Source organism: Populus nigra, chromosome 9, assembly GCF_951802175.1.
Source record: "Populus nigra chromosome 9, ddPopNigr1.1, whole genome shotgun sequence".
Lineage (NCBI taxonomy): Eukaryota > Viridiplantae > Streptophyta > Magnoliopsida > Malpighiales > Salicaceae > Populus > Populus nigra.
In genome coordinates this window covers 14,731,712-14,755,330 of record NC_084860.1, presented here as the reverse complement: position 1 = coordinate 14,755,330, position 23,619 = coordinate 14,731,712, and the positions used below count along the sequence as shown (strand labels likewise).

At 34.4% G+C, this 23,619-nt stretch overlaps 2 protein-coding genes across 2 annotated transcripts; one reads left to right on the top strand and one right to left on the bottom strand.

Annotated features, from left to right (window-relative positions):
- The first annotated feature begins 361 nt into the window (after positions 1-361).
- LOC133703166 (transcription factor bHLH123) lies at positions 362-3,464 on the top strand. Its single transcript, XM_062127617.1, has 7 exons — positions 362-910; positions 1,091-1,703; positions 1,885-1,992; positions 2,099-2,164; positions 2,297-2,362; positions 2,514-2,564; positions 2,723-3,464. Exons 1-7 carry the CDS (start codon positions 609-611, stop codon positions 2,870-2,872), a joined length of 1,356 nt encoding a protein of 451 aa, XP_061983601.1. The 5' UTR covers positions 362-608; the 3' UTR covers positions 2,873-3,464.
- A 3,478-nt stretch (positions 3,465-6,942) lies between these two features.
- Positions 6,943-10,592, bottom strand: LOC133703905 (probable NAD(P)H dehydrogenase (quinone) FQR1-like 1). Its single transcript, XM_062128644.1, has 4 exons — positions 10,391-10,592; positions 8,564-8,657; positions 7,598-7,860; positions 6,943-7,472 (listed from the first exon to the last, which is right to left on the bottom strand). Exons 1-4 carry the CDS (start codon positions 10,411-10,413, stop codon positions 7,241-7,243), a joined length of 612 nt encoding a protein of 203 aa, XP_061984628.1. The 5' UTR covers positions 10,414-10,592; the 3' UTR covers positions 6,943-7,240.
- Between the last annotated feature and the right edge of the window lie 13,027 nt (positions 10,593-23,619).

The following is a 23,619-nucleotide window of genomic DNA, read 5'->3' as shown; positions in this document are numbered from 1 at the left end:
ATAAAATATCTCATACCAAAACCCCACGAAAACAACCATTAAAAATTAAAAATTGCAGCTGGAATACCTGTACAAAATGAAGCTCTGTACATAGAAATCATTGCTTTGAGGAAAATACTTGCTATTATATATTATAATAGATGATGATGATGATAATAGTGAGATGGCTAGCATTCCCTGCTCTATGATTGGGCCAGTGGCTCCAATTAACACAAGTGGATCCTAACCTGGCATGATTTCATAGGCATGGCAATACCGTATCAAAATATACTATTCTTTGGTAGCCAGGCCAAACAAATGAATAAAAAAATAAAAAATCAATATCAAAAAGACATTTCCTTAGTCACTCACTCACACACACACAGAGAAAGGTCAACCGCCAACATTCCGGTTAGTTCTTTCGTTAGCACACCACAGGACCCAAATGGTCACTTTGGCGACCACTCCTATATATACTCGAGTTTTGCACTGAACGGTTTTCTATCATTTTATGTAACCATAGAAGCTTAGTAAAAGCATCCAAGAAATCAAGAAACAAAGCACAAGAATCTTGCGCACAACAACCAAACAGAGACCAGCTCAAGAGAAGCAGCCGCTATAGTTAAGCCATGGCAGATGAGTACACAAGCACAAACTGGTGGGATTCATCTTCATCAAGCAGGAACAGGTTTGATAGTACTGTATCATCATCTACAACTTCGGGACATACTAGTTTAGGAAGCTTTGCTTGGCCAACAGAAATGGTTGATGTCAAAGGAAGGTCTTCTATGGAAACTGTTTCAGTCTCGGATAGTTCTGTTGTTTTCCATGATTCCCAGAAGCTGCAACAAGGCCATGATTCTTCTGCTGACTTGCATATGATGGGTTTAGGCCTCTCTTCACCAGCCATTGATTGGAACCAGGCCTTACTGTAAGTTCACATACAAATACACACTTGTAACGCTAGCTATGCGAGTTTGCTTCATGTGTATATTTTTCTAGTTTCTTTATGTGCATACCTACCGAATTTAAAATGACTACCTTTTAATTAATACACTCCATTATTATAAAAAATATAAATATCGAGTTTAAAGCTCAATTTTTTTGGCAGTCGCGGAGATAAGTCTGAGAGCAGTTTTCGATCGATGCTACAAGATAATTTGAGTTCAAGCACCAATTATCAGCAAGAAACTGGGATTGGATCTTCTCAAGCTCAGTGGAGATCATCAGAGAGAGTGTTCGCTGGGGTCAGTGGAGACTCCTCTATGAATGAGTTTAAGCAAATGAATCGGGGCTTTTCTTTAGATCAACCACAGTTTAGTCCTCACGGGAGCTCCAGTGATAGTACTGTGACAGGTCAAGGCTTGCAGTCTAGTTTCCCAATGGATTCATCAGGTATATATGGAAGCCCTTCAACCATGTTGCAAGGACTATTGGGATCAGATAATCAAGTACAGCAGTCTTCGTTCGACAACCGATCGATGGGTTATGCATATGGGGCAAATTATGGTGTTAGCACTAATGAATTGTTGCCTTCTTGGTCTAAAATACCTCAATTCTTGAGAAATTCACCACCCAAACAGCCTCCTCATAACCAGTTGCACCTCTCCAATAATGCTCCCTTTTGGAATGCATCTTCAAGTGCCATGAGTGATGTCCGTCCGAGCTTTTTCCCGTCGATGCAACCGCAGTTTACCCCATCCAATTTCGATGAAAAACCTAAGGTATGCAAATATAAATGATAATGGAAGAGTACAACCAGGCATCTTTACACCTGAGCCTTATATATATAGCTAAATGCAATTTACAGATATTCGATTGACGGTAATTAATTGTGCTTTCAAGATTAGGGTTTGGACTATTTAGATTGATAGTTTTTGGGTCACTCGTTTTTTTTCCAAGCAGAATATATCTGAAGTACGGGATTCGAATACAGCAGTAAAGAAAAGTGGGGGTGAAGCAGGAGCAAAAAGGCCAAGAAATGAAACACCATCACCTTCGCCAGCTTTTAAGGTACAAAAAAATTTAAGAAAAGATTTTGACAAGATGAGTCTATACAAGCTTTTTATCCTTTCCATCATTTATAGACATGAATGAGAATTAGTAGCTTTGATCATAGGCGAGGAAAGAGAAGATGGGGGACAGAATCACTGCACTCCAACAATTGGTTTCACCTTTCGGAAAGGTAAGATAACTCTCTTGTTTTTCTGCTGCTCACTCTCACGAAGAGTAAATAGTGACAGATCATTTTCATTCTTGAATCATTAAAGCTTATCAATGATTGTCTTTTTGGCCTGTGATCATGTTATCATGTCAGACTGATACAGCCTCGGTGCTCTCTGAAGCTATTGAATACATCAAATTTCTCCATGCGCAAGTCACTGTAAGTGATCTTATACAAATCTTGCATCCTTCTAGTGAAAACTATACTAAAGAAATGATGCAGGACATGAGCTGTAAATAATGCATTCATCCATTAAGTGTACATTTGTCTAGCATTTCTATAATATTCATCTTCTAATTTTATATTTCAGGAATTGAGCACCCCATACAAGAAAAATGGAGCTCCCATACACCACCAGCAGGTACAATCATATTCTCCCTCCAGAAGTATACAATCATATAGTAACTATTCCAACGATTATTCAATACTTAACTATAAATTCTTCAATTAATATCAAGGAGTAAGAATCTTTTTTTCTGTTCATGAAATTGATATATGGCATCTTCTTTTTTGCTGTAGAGTTCTGAGAAGTCCAGGGACTCTGAAGGACAAAAACAAGATCTTAGAAGCCGAGGGCTATGTTTAGTACCGGTATCGAGCACTTTTCCGGTTACTCATGAGACCACAGTTGATTTTTGGTCCCCCACATTTGGAGGGACTTTCAGATAAAAGGAAAGGACGATGGTAAAAAATTCGGGCATGGGAACAGATTCTATGCAAGTAGTGTATATGATCTTATCAAACCCTAGCCAAGTTGGGAATGATAAGATTAACGATAGAAAAAATAAGGAACAGAAAACAAAGAAGCCCCATATTAACTGTAGTTCTGGATGGAAAAGAACACTATGTAGAGAAACTGTGAAAGAGAAAGAAAAGGAAATGACTCTCCAAGGGTACACGCGGCCAGTTACAGGCAAAATGATATTTTTGTTTCGACGGCTAGAAGTATGTTAGCGCCAGTTTCTGTGTTGATCGAGATTAAATCCTCTCTTCAGATAATCTTAAAGGCAGGCAGGCTCACTTACCATATCAGCTAGTACATTCAAAGAGATTTAATACATTTCTCGGAAAGGCAAAAGGATGCATATGGCCAACGTTTGGAACTATATTATTTGCTGTAATAATTAAACGTGGGTCAGGAACGAAAATAGGTGCTGATTTTAGGGAAAGTACTGTCAAGAAGATTTAGTTTAGATAACATTAATCTGTTATTAAGTAGCTGAGTTTAGTAGAAGATATATAAAGAAACTCTTGTCTTTCATATTTTTTCCTACTGCTATATATATATATATATATATATATATATATTTCATGAATAGAACTGGCACTAGCTTCAGTTTTGATTTAACTAAGAGGGAAAAGGAATGAAAGGGAATAATTGAATTCCAGGATAGGGAGTGAGTGTGGGGATGTCATTTGATTGGAAATCTCACTTTTGATTTGTTTATGTGTTAGGAATATTGTTAGTGGAAGTCAGAAGGTGGTCCACACCTCCTCCTCTTTTAGGTTTTTATTTTCATCAAATGTTAGGGATGGAGGTATGTGTGTGTAGATGCTATCAGTCTCTGCTTTTGTGCTTTTCATCCAATGGCCACATTGAGGGGCTTCCATTGGAAGGTGAAGGCAATCCGATTATTCATTAATCTCTCTTACTTTCACATGTAGAAACATCACAAAAAAAAATAGTACTGCTGATTAATTTTATGCTCGAGACTGCTGGAAACTATGAATAGATGATCCTATTTACTTATTTCAAGGGTTGCTTGTTTGTATTTATGAAATATGATTAAAGGGAACACAAGAAATATATATGTGTTGTAGGAGGAAAGTGAAAACTTTGATGTTGAATTCTTCGGAAGAAAGCAACAAGAAGATGAGTAAAAGTTTTTGTATCAAATGACGGACTGGAGAGAAACCATTTATCCTCTTCCAATCGTAGCAATGATTGATTTCTGTGTACAAATTCGAGAAACAAGGGCTCAAGTTGTGATGATTTTTGTTTTCAAGACAAATCTGTGTACGAAATATGGAAATCGATCGTGTCAAGATGCCAATCAACAACGAATAAGAAAAAAAAATGGAGAGAATCTTTCCAAGTAATTATTTGGAATTAATTTGTTGCTTAATCCTCTAATTATGCAATAAATTATGATCTTACATCATTGAATAAACTTGTAGTTTTTTAAGCTCAGCACCGGATTCGGGACCTTATAATTAATATATCAAGTACTTTATGATTTTTAAAGTTACTGAAAGTTACATCAACTTTACTAAAAAACATAGAATCTAAGAGTTGATTATTGTTTCACCAATATTACAGTCTTCCATGTGACTTCAAGATTTCAAAAGCTTACTTTCCTATCTCTATATTTGTCTTCTATTACAAGTTTTTATTTATTCTTAGATGCACTTTTTTTTTTAATACATGTACAGATATCAAAGTAGAGCGGAATAAGAAGAGCAGAGAAATACGATAAAAATTATTATTTGAAATTATTAATATTCTTGTAAGACTGGGATTTACTATAAATACATATCATGTAAATCTAATTTGATATATAAAAGAATATAGCTCCTCGCTCGTATGAATATAAATACATTATCGAATCACATTAAACCTAACCTGTGTTTTCTTTCTTGTTTTTTTCTCTTTTGCAATATTCATATTTATCTCAATCTACTATCCTGCCCAGCTGAGTTACAATATTAATGTTGACAAAGATTCTTACTTGGAAGGAATTAATTATAGACATTCTTTACCAATATAATATAATGTCATTAATTGGGCTATATATACATCGTATGTTGCAAGATACAGGATGTTACTCTTCCACATGCATGTGATTCACTGATCATCCTGGGCACGGGACCTCTTCAGGGCAGTAGAGAGAGGAGTAGGAAACTGGAGACTGCTCCAGTTACTCAAATTGTCAAAGAGAAATTTCCACAAAAGAAAAGATGACATCTGTATAAACCCTTCAAGGATGAAGGATCGAAACAAACAAAGATTGCTCTAGGAGCTTTGTTTGATTTAATTCTTGCACTTAAAACATATCTTTCTCTTAAAGTACAGAAAATTTTCAATGTTCACGAGCATCATATCCTTTTTTTATATATATAAATTTAAGACATAAATTTCAAGGCTAGATACCACTAGACATGCTAGACCAGTCGAATCCAATGACATTGCAACAAATAGAATTGGTTTTTCAGCTAGTTTAATGCCATCATTATCTTGCATTTAAGTATAGCTTTTGCCTGCTCATGTTCAGTCAGTACTCATCATGTGAGTTTAAAGGGACTGTTTCCTCTTCGATCATTTCATCAATTGGAAACCTTATTTTCAAAGTTCCATGAGCTTTTTGTCAGCCAGTGCTGCAGCAAAATTACCACTGCATAATTTTTTTAAGATTTAAATCTAAAATGTATCGGAAAGGAGAGCCATATTTAGAGAGAAAAAGTGGAATCTTGTAATTGTTTAGGGTAAAAATGATTGCCCTAAGACTCTTGTTCTGGGTAGTGCAGTGGAGTTAAAAATGTTTTGATGAGAGTTTATATTTGTCAACTTGCAAGGCAATGAGTGCTTGAGATTTTTATTATCACTACTAATGGGCATCCAACTATGCAAGCATGGCATGAGCATAAAGCAGAGAAGAAGATATGAGGTAATACATTACATCAGCCTAGCTACCTTGGAAATCGAGCACAGAATTTAATGTCGAATCATATATTAAGTTGAAGATACTGTAGTACAAAGTTTTATTTATTGGTACAAGAATTGATTGCTGCATAAGCAGAAAAGGGAAGTCAAGCATTTAGGCAGAGAAAGAAAAGCTATAGGTAAGTTACACGTAAAAAGTGGTGAGACTGGAGAATTCACTTGCGACTGGATGGCTGGCCGGATGACGGGAAGAAACAGCTTTGAGAGTTGCAACACTTCTCTTGGTGACAGATGCCTGATTGCAATGACAATTCGAAGTTCATTGATTGCAAAGAAGCCAAAACCCTTTTACGTGTTGGTTGTAAAACGATAATTTACAAGCTAGAACAAGGAAAAGACGCCATCATATATTGCATTTGCACCATGTTTAATAATCCCTGCAATCCAGAATCCGAGTGGCTGAGAAAAGCTTGCCTGAGGGCACACTTTTTAATGAGATGAACAGCCTTGTTTGGAGATTCGTATTCCGAGAATAGGTTGGTTCTCATATCTACTGATCGGAGAACAATAACTAAATAATAAATGATTGATGAATCAAATTCCTCTTAATATTTACCGGACCATCGTGTTTTATATATTTCTTTCAAGCATGAACATGAAGGTGAGGTTATACTTTATAGCTGGTGGAACGTCGACTGTATTGACTTTTGTTAGATGTGATTATTCTTGATGCTTTGTTTCACTTGGGCCTACTATATATAACATCATGTTCGCGTTGCGGATAGCCGGTAATTTTAAAATATTTTAAATTTTTTTAATATATTTATCATTTTAATAGGTTAATGTCAAAAATAAATTTATTTTAATAAAAATAAAAGTTAGTTTTTATACATCTCTAAACAAAAAATACCTCATATAAAAAGATCAGCGTGGTTGTATAGAATGAGAAGCAACTGTTTCTGTAGGCACAATCAGCAATGGCAAGATAAGGAACTTTGATAGAACTATGGTTTAATTTCATAGATTGATGCGCGCTGCTTAAAGCAGGGCTCTGCCTGGCATCAGCTTAAAAAAAAAATAAAAAAAAAATCTTATTTCATACGATTATGTAAATCTTACTGCTTTTCAACATACAAGAGAGTGGATTAAAGCAAAGGTCCTGAAAACAGAGGACGGAAGAAACCAAATTATAATGCATTGGGGAATGGAACAAATGGAAGCACAATCAACCTTGTGATCATTGGCAATTAATACTATCGTATTACACACATACTAGGCATATAATAACCAGCAGATCAACAATTATTCTTTGCAAATGCATATTTTATGAGAGTAAAAAATGGAAGACCAGCCTGTATTCTTGTAATCGAGTAAACTTATGCAGCTCCCTTGAGCTTCTTTGTGATGGCAGCGATGTGCTTGCCCTGGTGGAAAGCCTGCTCCAGTTCAAGCTCGGTTGGCTGTCTTGAGCCATCCCCAGCAAAAGTTCCTGCGCCATAAGGACTTCCACCTTTAACCTTCTCCATCTCAAACATGCCAGCACCGAATGTGTAGCCAATGGGAACGAAGATCATCCCATGGTGAACGAGTTGGGTAATAGCAGTCAACCTGTAACAATCTCAGCATTTTCATAAAGCGTCGTTGCCTTCACTTTCTAGCAAGTTTTCAAGTAAAACACTTAACTTGCTAACGGTGGAAAAAGATAATTTGCTAACAGTGAAAGAGGGACTTACGCTGTGGTCTCTTGGCCACCACCTTGGGATCCAGTGCTAAAGAAGATTCCTGCAGGCTTGCCAGCAAGTTGCTGTGTTTTCCATAGACCTCCAGTTGCATCCAGAAAAGCTTTGAATTGGGCGGCCATCATTCCAAATCTTGTTGGGAATCCAAACACAAAGCCATCAGCTTCTGCAAGTTCACTAGGTGTAATGATTGGTACATCACTCTTTGGTGGTGCACTCATCTTTCCTAGCACCTCTTCTGGCAGTATCTCAGGAACCTGATACACATGAGGACTGGATAAGTACATTTTTTTTGCAATATCTTAAAAACCACAAGGAGGAGCCTCTGCTTCAAAAAATAATCCAAGAAATTTCAGCATTGTTCCAAAACCATGGTAAGCAACAGACTGTGACAGCTAGTGGAATTTTGTGCTTAAAATGATAAGTAGCTGTACCAATCAATTCAAGTAGAAAACTTCTGAAAAATTGAACTAAAAGGATTTCCTAGCCACCAGTTGAACTATCAAGTTGCATTCCTATTTTATTAGATTACAAACTTGAGTGGCAAACAAGATGAGAAAACTTGGGACGTGGGAGCAACATTGACATAATTAGGAGAGAGAATAAAGTGATAATACTGATTGTCATAAATGCAATGACATTGAAAACCTTCAAAACTGCATGCAGCAGTTCACATAAAGCATGGGATCGATCCATGGATGTTGATGATGAATTCTGATAACCGCAGAACTTCACAAGCAGCCAACATTTTTATAAGCAAGTCTAGATTCACGAGTCTCAAAGGAATCCTAGTTCCTTTTCAATCTAAAATTCTGGTGGCATTCTACTATGTATCATCATACACAGGCTACAACATGAAGGTAAACTAAATAGTTCAACATCACAAAAACAAAGACGCTATCATCATATACAGGCTACAACATGAAGGTAAACTGAATAGTTCAACATATACTTCCTTACCTGCCATAATTTGGCCTCAACACCTTCAACGGATGAAGCCCCTTTCCTAATCTCTTCTGCCAGTTTCTCTACATGCCCGTACATGGAATAGTACCTGTAGAAGTTATAAGAAATTTTATGAGACAGATTATGAGGAGAAAAGTCCAAAGCATGCGTCTCACCAAAGCATGCTTCATCATAACCTCATCCCTAAACCCCCAAAAAATAAAACCTCAGTAAGGAGAAAGAATGTGGAGAGATTGTAGCATATAAGAATAACTTGCATGAAATCGCATATACACAAGCTGTTAATAACAGTCATTAAAGGTGATGCCTTTCCATCATGTTTTTAAACCCAATCGAATATCTGTCCATAAGATCATCTAATCCAAACCAGAAGTTGGTCTACTAGAAAGTGTTTGCATAATACGAAAAGCTTAGGTGGCAATGGGTAATATGGACTGCAATACTTGGTGCACCATACATAATGATCAAACAGTACAGCAGATGAGTCCTTAAGATATGACAAATAAAATTTGCAAACACTTAAATTTGCAACAGAAGACCATCAGGCCACTGAAATGAGTGAGTCATATGTCATGGTTACTTTGGACACAGTGACAAAATAGATAAGGGTGACTTTCATGCTTCATCATGCCTAAACTGACACAGCGCCAACAAGCTCACCACATCATTTCATCCTTCAAAGAATTGACTTACTATACATTTTATGCTGTAATGTCTGGATTCTGAGAATACTAGGTCTGCAAACTAGACTTATGTGCAGACATATCCCCATTCAAACACCCCCTTCACCCAATAAAAAAAGTAAGAAAATAAAAAAAGGAAATACTTTCCCTCATTGTGTTTTGTATTCTGTTAGCAATAAACCAACTGACCGCAATAGACCATCCCACGAAATAGTGGATGCCTAGATAGTGCCCACTAGCCCACTATGAATGAGATTGGAAAAGACTTCATACCAATAACATGGCAAGAACTACCAGCTAAATTGACCATTCTTAGTGAAATAATAAAGTGTCCGCAAACCAGTACGATATCCATGCAACTGGTGAAAATCATGAAAAATAGTAGTCTGTACTCTGTAGCAGCAGCAAATGCCTTTCTTTTAATGGGACTTAGACTGGATCTTCAGAGAATTATTGTCTCAACTAATCTATCAAAATTTTATGGAACGAGAGAGCTAAATATACTCTAACTTCAACACTTAAGCAACAAAAATTTACTTCCTCAGAGCCTTTAAAAAGATTTACAGGTGGAAAATACCAGGCAATGAAAGGATTGCCAGATGAACAATAAAGGAGCAGCAATATATATATATATATATATATATATATATATATATATATATATATATATATATATAATTCTTTTGGGTTACAAAGGAGAAGATCGAACTTGAGACCGACTCACTCAAAAAATAATTGAATTAAATGTTCGGCTGACATGAAAACAAGAAGCATGTGAATACCGACAAGACCTCGAACTCCATTGCATTCAAAGATCCGAAAAATCAACACCGCACATTTATATCTCATCTTAGTCACCAAGCATAAGATGAGCTTAGCAACACTAATTAATTCAAAAAATAAAAAAATAAATTAAAATTCTAAACTGCATGATTAATTAGAGATATAATACAGATCAGACACTAAAAATCAGAAGAACTTATTAGAAACAAACAAACGCAATGCAGGCTTTAAATATTTGCAAATGAATCAATAGAATAAACCCTTGCTCAAATCGCGATTGAATACAAATAAACTAATTCAAGGTTATAAGAGATTAGAAATGGAAAATTAAGAGTATAAAGAGAGAGAGATTTACACAATATAGACTTTGGTTGCCATTGATTTGGAAGAATTTTGCAGAGCGAGAGATCTACTACTTTTGTGTGTGTGGTTGCTTGTGTGATTTTAAGAAGAGGAGGAGAAAAGGAAAAGAAACGTTGATGATTTTATAGAATTGAAACGAGTGGGTGGCCAGAACGCGTATTTATAGTTGCTTACGCCTTACGGAGGGGAGGGAGAAGGAGGGAGATTAATTATTTTTTTGAAATATTATTCTGAATTAAATAATTAAAAGAAAAAAACACAAATAAATAATCAAAGGAAAAAGACAAATAAATAATTATTCAATATTGCCAGCTCTAAATAAATATAAGTTTTTGTTATTTTCTTAAGTTCTGATGGCTGCAGTGAAGAGAAGCGGACGAAATGCATTTGATTAATTTTCAAACCGAAATAATTAATGATTAATGATGATGATGAAATGTTGTGGTCATGCTTATAACCATATTGCTTACTGTTCATTTCTCGTTTTTTTTCCTAGGAGTTTTTACGTTTTGGTTTCTCAATTTCTTTTTCTTCTTATTTGGTATTTTGTTTGTTAATTTGTGATTGGTTTTGATGATTTATTTTTTATGCCTGTATATAAGGATTTAAAGGTGTTAAGAAATATTTTGTTACTTCGTTAATACTCAATTTTATAAAATAAAATTTTATTTTATTAATTTAAAATAATTATAGTTTAGAAGACCAAAATTAAGGTTTTGGCAAATATTCATTTTTTTTCTAGTTAATATCAAGGACTAGATTTTATGCGTGTGCTAGTCAATGGTTCACAGTTAAGTGACGACACATGACTTTTTTCTTTCTGCTTTTTTTCTCTCTCTCATCTCCTCTACTCCATGTCTTTTCTAGTCTAGCAAAACAAAATATCCTATCATTATGTTTTTATGTTAATTTTAGGTCTCACTCTTTTGATTGATATTTTTTTTTCTTTGGATGTTTTTTAGTTGAGTTTTATTTTTAATTTCATTCTTCAATATTGGGTCAATTTAAAATTGAACTTCATGATTTTTTTTTCTGTGAAGTGATCTTATCCTCATGACCTATATCACGGGTCTGAAAGGTTAACCCAGATTAACATTAGTCTTTTTTTCACTAATTTTCTTTTTTGATTTTATCTCTTGGTGTTGGGTTTATTGGAAATTAAGCTTCGTGATATTCTTTACTTTACTTTTTATGGGATTAACTTGGTCTCATAACATAATTTATGGGTTTGGTGAGTTGGCGAGGGTTTACTCTGTCTTTTTAGGGTTGTTTTTAAAAGATTTTAATTTTTCTTCCGGATTTGTCCTTCAACACATATTTACTTTGGGAATAAGTGATGTGCATCATGGGAATTATAATCCATCTTATAAAGCAAAATCTAATATGCAAGAGGATTCAAATGGCTCAATGACAACAGCGAGAGCGAAACAACTACAAAGGGCATTGACGAGTCAAATTGGAATGATTGAAATTGCGTCAGAGTAAAAAATTAGCAATCAGTTTAAAATTGGTTCAAGGATGTTTATTTGCCTACAATTGGAACTTGGAGATGGGAAAAGCCTTTAATGGTTCTTTTGATGCTGGGCTACTTGAATTTGAGTTGATATGCAAATAAGTGAAGGAATTGATGCTGTTTATGGTCAGAACAACAAATGATTTTGAACCCAAATTTGAAGTCATCTATTACATGTAAAAACAAGACTAATCTAGGTGGATTTCAAGTTCAGAACGTGTTCTTTCTAGATTGTCCAACCATGATTGCATTGGACTTTTGTGTAAAAAGATATAGTTGTTTTAAATTTGGTATGTTTATGTTAAAAAGGTCAAAAAACGTGTGCTACTTAATTTGTCTAGGTTAGTTTGTCAAAGTTTGTTTTTTGGGCTTGACTTCTGCCATGTTGAATTTTTCCTAACTTTAGAGGGATGTTCCAGTTATAAATATAGTATCAGAATATGTAATAAAGGACTTTTGGCCAAGATTTGAAACTTAATTCACAGAATTAAGAGTTGTTCTTCCAAATTGATTTTGTGAAGAACCCTACCTGACTTATCACTCTTCAATCATAAAAGAGTGTGGCGTCGAAATCCTAGATTGATCTTTGTGACGTCTAGATCGACTTATCAAAGTATCATTCTAGTCTATCCTCCATCTTATTTACCTTGAAATCATTATAATCCAGCCTAAACACCAAAAGCAATACAACACAACCAGACCCATCCTTCATCTATTTTCGTCAAATTCATTGTTGCTAATTTTTGAATCATTCACGTCACATCATCTGATATCAGAGCATCAGTTGCGATCTAAAGCAGGAGCCAAAAACAAAAAAAAGGCTTGTTGGAATTAAGGTTGATAAACTTAATTATGGCTGGAGATAAAGAAGATTTGCCAATAGGGTTAAGTTTGGAACAGGCACAGGTTATGGGCTTACAACGATCTCATGCTGAGATTCGGGATGAAATGACTGGAATTCGTGAACAGTTGAATACCCTTATACAAATGATGCAAAGACATAATTTGCAACCCCAACAGAGGTAAGCACTTAGGGTGCCATGAAATGATATTTTAGAAGTTGACGAAGATCCAAATGGGGATGATGAGGACGACGATAGGGGCAGACCAAGAAGGCAGAATTATAATCCTCCTAATGGTCTCAAACTTAATATTCCACCATTTAGAGGAAGCAGTTCACCCGAGGAATACTTGGAGTGGATTCAGAAGGTTGAAAAGGTGTTTGAATGGTATGAATATTCTGAAGAAAGGAAGTGCAAGGTGGCAACACTTGAGTTTACAAATTATGCTCTTTTATGGTGGGAAAACTTAAAGATTCAAAGGAAAAGGGATGGAAAAGAGGAGATTACAACGTGGGCAACTATGAAAAGAGTGATGAAGAAGAGATTTGTTCCTGATTACTATAAACAGGAGCTATACATCAGACTTTAGACTTTGCGACAAGGATCTTTGAGCGTGGAAGAGTATGTGAAAGAGTTTGAGTTGCTGCTAATTCGATGTGAATTGATGGAACCCCAAGAGCAAATAATAGCTAGATTTCTTGGAGGGTTAAGGAAGGATATAGCTAATGTTGTTGAATTACAGCCGTACATCTTCCTTGAGGAAGTTATAAAGCTTGCAACTCGAGTAAAGAGGCAGCAGAAACGAGGAGGTGTTCGAACTGGTGTAACTATGTCAAGCACAACAAGGACTGTTTCTACACCTACAAGAACATGGAGCACACCTAAACGAGATGAGAAGGTGAAGTTTACTAAGGGGAATACTAGTTCTGATTCTTTGAAGGGAAAGGAGAAGGTGACAGAACCTCAACATCGTAGGAGGTCTTAGGACATCAAGTGCTTCAAGTGCTTAGGACATGGGCACATTGCTTCGAAATGTCCAAATAAAAGGGTGATGATTTTGCATGGGGATCATGGAGAGTTGATCAGTAGAGATGAGGTTAAAACTGAAGATGAAGATGAGGTACAAGTGGCTGAACAAGAAGAGGATTTTGAACCAGTGAAGGTAGATTTATTGGTTGTGCAACGGGTTCTGAATGCACAAATTGATGTTAGTGATGAGCAACACGAGAACATCTTTCATACTCGATGTCAAATTTAAGATAAGGTGTGTGGGATGATCATTGACAATGGAAGTTGCACTAATGTTGCGTCAACTACCTTGGTGGAGAAATTGGGTTTAACTACCCTTCCATATCCCAGGCAGTACAGTTTGCAATGGCTGAATGAGAATAGGGAGATTCGGGTGACAAAGCAAGTTCGTATACCTTTTTCCATTAAAACCTATCATGACGAGGTTTTGTGTGACATGGCGCCGATGTCAGCTAGCTATTTGTTGTTGGGTCGTCCATGACAGTTTGATAAGGATGTGACCTACAATGGATGAAAGAACACTTATTCTTTTATGCTGAATGGAAAGAAGGTGAACTTGTTACCATTAAGTTCTCAACAGGTTAGAGAGGATCAAATACGAAGCTAACAAAAGGAGGTGAAATCATATAAGGGGTTGTTGTTAGTCAAAAAAGGAGATATCAAACAAGCATTAGCTTCGGCGGGGGCTGTTTTCATGATCTGGGCAAAGCAATTACTATAAGTAAAAGGATTGGACTTACCAATACAGATTAAGGAATTGCTTGAAGAATTTAAAGATGTGTTTCCAGATGAATTACCTAAAGGGTTACCACCTATTCGTGGAATTGAGCATCAAATTGATTTGGTGCCAGGAGCTTCACTTCCTAACAGACTAGCATACAGATATAATCTAAAAGAAGCAAAAGAGATTCAAAGGCAGGTTGGTGAGCTCTTAGAGAAGGGCTATGTGCGAGAATCACTTAGTCCATGTTCCGTACCTACTTTGCTTGTACCGAAGAAAGATGGTACCATGAGGATGTGTATGGACAGCCGCGCTATCAACAAAATAACAGTTAAGTATCGATTTTCTATACCCAGACTTAATGATTTGCTTGATGAGTTTCATGGTGCTGCATTGTTTTTTAAAGTTGATATGATGAGTGGTTATCACCAAATTAGAATGAAAGAGGGAGATGAATGGAAAACAACATTTAAAACTAAACAGGGGTTATATGAATTGATGGTAATGTTGTTTGGGATATCTAATGCGCCTAGTACATTTATGAGGCTTATAAATCATGTTTTGAGGAAGTATATCGGGTTGTTTGTTGTAGTATATTTTGACTATATCCTGGTGTATAGCAAGACCTTTGATGATCATATGACGCATCTTAGAGTTGTGTTTGAAACTTTGCGAGATTCTAAGTTGTATGGGAAACTCACAAAGTGTTACTTCTGTAAAGAAAGTGTCTTGTTTCTTGGGTATATTATCTCTAGCATGGGAGTTAAGGTTGATGAGGAGAAAATTGAGGTAATTCAGGACTGACCAAAACCTGCTAGTATCACTGATGTGAGGAGTTTCCATGGTTTAGCTTTTTTCTACAGGTGATTTATGAAAGACTTCAGCTCTATTGTTGCTCCTATGACAGAATGCTTGAAAAAAAGGAACGACTTTAGATGGAGTGAAGATGTGCAGAAAGCTTTTGAGCTAATTAAGGAAAAGTTGTGTACTGCTCCAGTTTTAGCAGTTCTAGACTTTGCTAAAACATTCGAAATAGAGTGCGATGCTTCTGAAGTTGGAATTGGGACTGTCTTGCTACAAGAAAAGAGGCTGATTGCATTCTTTAGTGAAAAGTTAAATGGAACACGTTTAAACTACTCTAATTACGACAAGGAGTTCTATGCTTTGAACAAGTGAAGTCTAGAAGGTTTGCACTGATCTCTATATTGAATACAAAGCTAATGGGTTTTGAATAAGTGAAGGAACAATATGCTAATGATTCCTACTTTGCTAATATGGTTGCTGAATGTGCAAAGGAAGCTTGTGATGGGTTCTTTATGCATGAAGGTTACTTGTTCAAAATGGGCAGAATGTGTATTCCTTTAGGATCGTTACGGGAGTTGCTTGTGCGAGAGGCTCATGGTGATGGTCTTAGTGGTCATTTTAGGAAGAAGAAGACTTATGAGCTGCTGAAAGAACATTTTTTTTGGCCTAGCATGTTACACGATGTACACAATGTGATTGAGAGATGTGCTATTTGCAATAAAGCTAAGGGTAAAGAGAATGCATATGGACTGTATATGCCATTGCCTATTCCAGAGCAACCATGGATGGATGTTAGCATGGACTTTGTACTTGGGTTAACAAAAACACAACGTGGAAAGGATTCAATAATGGTCGTGGTTGATCGATTCTCCAAAATGTCTCATTTCATTCCTTACAACAAAACTGACGATGCAGTACATTTTGCTGATTTGTTCTTTCAAGAGATTATTCAATTACATGGAGTTCCTAAAAGCATTGTCTCTAATCATGATACAAAGTTCTTAAGCCACTTTTGGAAGACTCTTTGGAGGAAGCTTGGAACAAAGTTACTTTTCAGTACGACATGTCATCCACAAACTGATGGACAAACTGAGGTAGTAAAGCGAACTTTATCTTCTTTGTTATGAGCTGTTATACATAAGAATTTGAAGAGTTGGGATACTTGTTTGCCTATTGTGGAGTTTGCATATAATCGTAGTGTGCATGAGGCTACAAAATTTTCACCATTTGAGGTTGTGTATGGCTTTAATCCTTGTGTTCCTATTGATCTTGTTCATATTCCAATTGATGAGAGGACATCTATGGATGGAATTAGAAAGGCAGAATTGATGAAGAAACTACATGAACAGGTTTGATTACATATTGAGGAGAAAACGACAAAGTATGCTAAACAAGCTAACAAGGGGCGGAAAATAGTTAGGTTTGAACCGAAGATCTTGTTTGGATTCATATTAGCAAGGGCAGATTCCCAAGCAAACATAAGTCCAAATTGATGCCAAAAGCTGATGGTCCATTTCGGATTATAGAGAAGGTAAATGACAATGCGTATAAGGTAGATCTTCCTAGTGATTACAACGTATCAACTACTTTTAATGTAAAAGACTTGACTCCATACTTGGATGACAATGACGATTATGATTTGAGTACAGATCATTTTCAACCCGGGGCTGATGATGTGCATCATGGGAATTATAATCCATCTTGTAAAGCTAAATCTAATATGCAAGAGGATTCAGATGGTCCAATGACAAGAGCGAGAGCGAAACAACTACAAAGGGCCTTGATGAGTCAAATTGGAATGATTAAAACTTCGTCGAAGTTAAAAATTAGCAATCAATTTGAAATTGGTTCAAGGATGTTTATTTGCCTACAATTGGAACTTGAAGATGGGAAAAGCCCTTAATGGTTCTTTTGATGCTGGGCTACTTGAATTTGGGTTGATATGCAAATAAGTGAAGGAATTGATGCTGTTTATGGTCAGAACAACAAATGATTTTGAACCCGAATTTGAAGTCATCCATTGCATGTGAAAATAAGACTAATTTAGGTGGATTTCAAGTTCAGAACGAGTTCTTTCTAGATTGTCCAACCATGATTGCATTGGACTTTTGTGTCAGAAGATATAATTGTTTTAAATTTGGTCTGTTTATGTTAGAAAGGTTAAAAAACGTGTGCTAGTTAATTTGTCTAGGTTAGTTTGCCAAAGTTTGTTTTTTGGGCTTGACTTCTGCCATGTTGAATTTTTTCTAACTTTGAAGGGATGTTCTAGTTATAAATATAGTATCAGAATATATAATAAAGAACTTTTGGCCAAGATTTGAAACTTAATTCACAGAATTAAGAGTTGTTCTTCCAAATTGATTTTGTGAAGAACCCTACCTGACTTATCACTCTTCAATCACAAAGAGTGTGGCGTCGAAATCCTAGATTGATCTTTGTGGCGTCCAGATCGACTTATCAAAGTATCATTCTAGTATATCCTCCATCTTATTTACCTTGAAATCACTATAATCCAGCCTAAACATCAAAAGCAAGACAACACAACCAGACTCATCCTTCATCCATTTTCGTCAGATTTATTGTTGTCGATTTTCGAATCATTCACAGCACATCAATAAGACTTCTTAATTTTTTTTTCTATTTTGTTTTATATTAGGTTATCCCATTTGAATAAGACTTCTCCTTTTTGCTAATTGATTTTTTCCCTCGATTTCATCCTTTTATATTTGGATTGTTGGGAATTGGGGATTATAATTTTTTTTATCTGCATTTAACTATCAAAAATTGGCAAATACTAATGGAAATACCAAGAAAATATTTTTGTTGGTAGATTGCAATGAATTGTACCGACAAAATATTCTCTTGTTATATCCATTGGTAAACACCGATATAAATACTTCGTCAGTATATATTGAGGGGATTATAGTGGGTAAAGAAATAATTTAAAAAAGCTAAAAAATATAATGACATGTCATTTATACTGATGGCACTACCCATAATAGATACACCAGCATAATAAGTTTGTCGGTATATTCCATAGAGCATTAGAATTGTTTCTTTTTCTCTAGCACTATTCATTATGTTAATACAAAGAGTATCACCAACAGATTAAGTATGTTAGTATATTTCAAGAGTTTTGAGACTGTTCACTTCTTAATTGCATTGTTCATGTTGTCAATTACATAAAGAGATCACTGACGGATTAAAGTCCGTCGGTATTTTTCTGAAAGCTTTAGAACTATTTACTTCTCAATTGTATTGTTAATTATTGTTCCTTATAGACGGAATAACCAATGGACTTAAAAGTCTTTGGTGATATTTGAGGGGTTTCTAAAAAAAATTAATTAAAAAATTAAATTAAATATTATAAGTGGAATCATTGATGGACTCACTAGTGATATTTGGAGGGTTTCTGAATTTTTTTTATTAAATTCAAAATTTAAATTAAATATTACAAGTGAATCATCGATTTAATGGTTAAAAATATTAATATTTAATTATCCGTCGGTAAAACTATAAGTAAAAAAGCTCAATTAAAAGACTAGAATCACAAATTTCATAACAGACGCACCTCTTCTTTTTCATCATCTTCTTCTCTCTTCCTTTTATGTAAAAAACACCAATGTCCCTCCTTTTCTTTCTCCTCTCCTCAAATCCTCCTCTTCTCTTTTTCTCCAAGCGCAGGTATGTCTTTTCCTCTTTTCTTCTTTTATCTCATCCTTTTTGTTTTTTGTTAATTAACATACTTTATGAATTCGTCTTATTTTTTTCTCTTCTCATCTTCATTTGCAATGAAATTAAGGTAAGATTGTTTTTCTTTTTTTTTTTGTGTTTTTTTCATTATATTTGTTTCTTAATATTTTTTATTTTTAATAATTGTATGAATGTTGTTGTAGACAGATTTTTCATATGAGAACAATTTTGTTGAATTTTAGTTGGATTATGTTTTTCAATTTTTTTTATTCAATTTCAATTAAATGTATAGGATTGATTTTAATTATTATTAGTTAATTTTATTGTTCAATTGCAATTAAATGAATTTATTTGTTACTAGATTATGGGTTTTGAAATAGATTTTCTAGGTTAGGTAGAAGTGTTTTTTAGTTGATTTATTTATTTGTTACTGTTGTTTATTTATATGTTGCAAATTTGTTTGAGTTGATTTTCTTTTTTTTTCTAAGCAAATCAGTTCCTACATATTATTATCGAGTGTTGATTTATGTTAATTTAATTTATTTTAATTATTTTATACTTTTGTTTAATAGATTTTTTTACAAAAATATTTTTAAATAATTACCGATGGATTAAGTCCGTCAATATATTCTACAGAGTTGAAATGAATTACTGCAAATGTCACTATCACTATTTAATTATTGATGGAATAGCATATGGTCTTTCTATTGGTTATATGTCAAATTTCTCAAGGGAAATATCAGCGGAATGAAGCAGATAATTTTTTTAGTGCGCTTTTGCCATTAGTAAATCCATTAGTAATTTTATCGACGGACTCACTAAAAGACTAGAAGTCACTAAAGAGAGTTTTACCGACAAAAATAGTGCCAATGGATTGAGAGTATAAATACCGACAAAAATTTTGTCAGCAAATCTAAAAATCCTGGTATTATGGAGTTGTTTCGACCTCACAACTCGAGTTGTCGATTTGGCATGCTATCTTGGGTCAACACATGTCATTTTTTATTTTCAATTTCAATTTTGTTATACAACATTAAGTTGTTTGACAATTGAACTTCATGATATCTTTTTTCTTTTTTTCTTTTGGAAAGCATTTTTTTTGTGCAGGTTATGATTATTATTTCTATAAAGATTCATTCTATTTATTGTTGTTGCATATTTTATATCATATAATTAAATAAAATTAAAGTATTAAACTTAGTCGGATCTATAACTCGTGTTGTATATATATTTTTTACTTCTACAAAACACATTAACAATATCCATGTATATTTTTTGGCATTAAATTTTTTTTTATCATAGTTGCAACATAGCCCGGGCCACCTATTAATTAGAAGTTGTCACCCTATTTTTTCGTTTTACAAGGAAGAATAATATAACAACAATAATTTGATGTTTAGTGTGAACTAGAAAAGAGAAGGATGTTTTAGTATTCATGGTGTCTTTCAAGCCATCTTAGAGGCAACTAATTAAATAATATTATTTTATTATACTATTAATCTACGGCCATCCTTAATATATGTATTAATGTCAAATAATAAAATAGCAAACGGTAACGGAAGGAATATTAGATGGGTGGTGGTGGGGGCAATGAGATGCGTTTGTGCAGCTGAGCCATTTGCTTGTTTTGGATTATACATTTTGATTTTTGAGAGTCTTGGAACCATTGGGGATCTAATTGGAATAATTTTATCGGAATATTAATTGGTTGACTTTTAGTTTTACAAAATAAAAATAAAAATAAAAATAGAAACGAGTTTTCGATAATTCGAAGGGATGGGTGGATGACGTCAAATAGATTGCATGCTGACCCAAACCTAAAATGGTTATCGAATTTACAAATGTGCCACGCACGCTGTGAGAAATTCAAGATCACTCCTTTTTCTCTCTTCTAGACTTTTCCATTATTGATGCGCAATAACTATCAGCCATCCTTCTTTAACTTTTGAAAAGAGAAACACTTTTATCAAAGTATGAGAAAAAGAAACTGGAAGAGAGCAGATGGAGCTAGCTAGCCAGTGCATCTTCTTAGCTTGATAATTACTTAACCAAAAATTATAAAAAGTGGAAATAATTCTGGTTAAATTAATGGAACGTCGTGATGTTTTATGAATTAGGCATGGTGCAGAAATCCCTAGCTAGCTAGTACAGTGAAATGAAACCAATGTGCAAAGAATGTGATGATAAGAACCCTAAAATTTTATTATTTCTAGCTTTTTTTCATGTTTAAAGAATTAACAGCTTGTGCACATAGTCTATCATGCATGCAGTCCTTTTAAAATTGGTATTGTTTAATAGGTATACTCAAATCTAGTTAGCATGGTTAAAATCAAGTTGAGTTTTAAAAAATTTTGGGAGAGAGTTGATCTAGTCAACCTGCGACTATATCAACACAATTAAGATCTGATTTAATTTTTTTTATTTTTTAAATAATATTTTTTTATTTTTTTTTGAAAAATATCGTTTTGATTAATTTGAGTCAACACAAATTTTATATATATATATAAAATAAAGTCCTAGTGGGCATGAACCTAAAGCACTGCAATTCAAGTTTAATATATATAATTGTTACATCCCTCTTGCAAAAGTGATGATAACGTAGAACGAGTCCCACACATGCAAAACGTTATTAGAAAAGACGAAGACGTACCAAGAACATGCTCTATATATGTGGTAAACTTTGAAAATTAATTAATTTGCAGCAGCAATTTAGAAGACAAGTGCTCGTGTTTGTAAAGAAAATCCAACTCCCTTTCGGTCAATTTTGATCATATATAGAGAGCTTTTGCATGGTCCAAAGTTATAATTCTAATTTATAGTCATCTTTATAAGGCGATCAAAGATATGTTAACGAATCTGACAAGGATATATGCATGCATGCATGGCGATCCCTTTTCACCTAACAAGATCACATGATCAATTGTTCTTCGTTTATTAAAGGGTTCCTTTTCACTTTGAAAATCCTTGGAAAGAGATTAATACATTGCTTTGGCTGAACTTCAAGTGATTAATGTAACTTTTTCCAGCTAATTAACAGATCATTTTTCTTGGCCACAAGCAAATTAATTAATAGTCAAGAGCAATGAAAGATCATGTATAACTTTTTTGTATTGGTAAAAGAAAAAAGATACTGAAAGATGGGATATTCCTTGGATAATGAGAAATCTATATCACGGAGGCCCACAAGGATACGAATAGCAACGTGACTTTTGCTCCGACGATCCCTGTAGTCTTAGTGCAAGTTGTTTTCTCATATGTTTTTTATTTTTATATTACCAAATTAAAATTATAAAAACATATTAATCTGATATATATCTCTTCGTCAAAGAAAAAATAATTTAAAAGGTATTTTAAAAAATAGATTGGAGCCAAAAACAAACACAGATCTGTCAACTAATTCCATACTTGTAATTGATATTACATGCATTATTATCTATCAAGCAAAGTCATATGATATGTAAAGCTGGTCTTAAACAAAGACTTATCCTTTAGAGGCCGCCGGCACTCTTAATTACCTTCGGAGCTACACAAGGGCCATATCCATATAAAACAATGCACGAGAAAGGTCTTCGTAGCTGGCTTTGTCCTATTTGAGGATGAGAGTTTGAAATTGTTACTCAACCTGGAATTAATATTGTAATAATCCAAGCTGGCGAGGCTTCGAGAATTAAAATAAAAGAATTTGATCATATCAAGAATCTTTTCTGTCAAAACTGCGCCTCCTCTTGTTAATTTAGTATTTAGTTAGAACCAAATTTCTTGGACGCAAATGCTTACATCAAGCTGATGCTCCTTGAGCCTCATTGCTTACATGGTATCTCAGATCATCTTTCCTTCAATGATGGGTAAACCATACTGTTATAATAGAAGGGAAGAAGAAGACTTTCTGCTTCAGATCTGAAAAAATAATTCACTTCAACTGCCCCGATGCATAGATTCACCTCATGTCACTCTCTAGGCACCGACAGCCACGATGGTGTGTGGGGACATGCATCGGCCTCCCTAACGACTGTGTCCAAGTGATCACTAAGGTTATTTAATTTCATCCTCTTTGTGCCTTGCATGTTATTATTTTATGTGAGGTATGTTTTGTTATGCCAATTTACACCAACCTAAAGGTTGGAGACCATTAGGAAGTTTCACTGTAAAAACGCTGATGGATAATATTTTGTTGATAATTTTTTATTGAAATGCCGACAAAACAATTCTATCAGTAATTTCTAATAGAAATGGAAAAAAAAAATAAAAAAAAAATAAAAATTTCATCAATAATTTCATTAGCAATTTGAAACGTCATCAATGCTGATGAAATTATCAATGGAAATTATATTGATGATTTTAAATGAATTAAAACCAGACATTTTCTCATATCTTAATCATTTTTTTTATTTCTTTTCTTTCAAAACAACATACTATCTCTCCCAATTAATTAACAAATTTGTACAACCTCGTCACAAATCTAGCCACCCAACTTACCAGCGTCAATCTATATCTGTCTATAGTGTTAGCTTCTCTTTTTTGGTTCCATTTATTGTCAAGTCTCACTCCACCAAGAAAGCAAACCTATCTATTTTGTTATAACTCATTTATTTTTTAAGTTAATTTATTGAGATTTATCT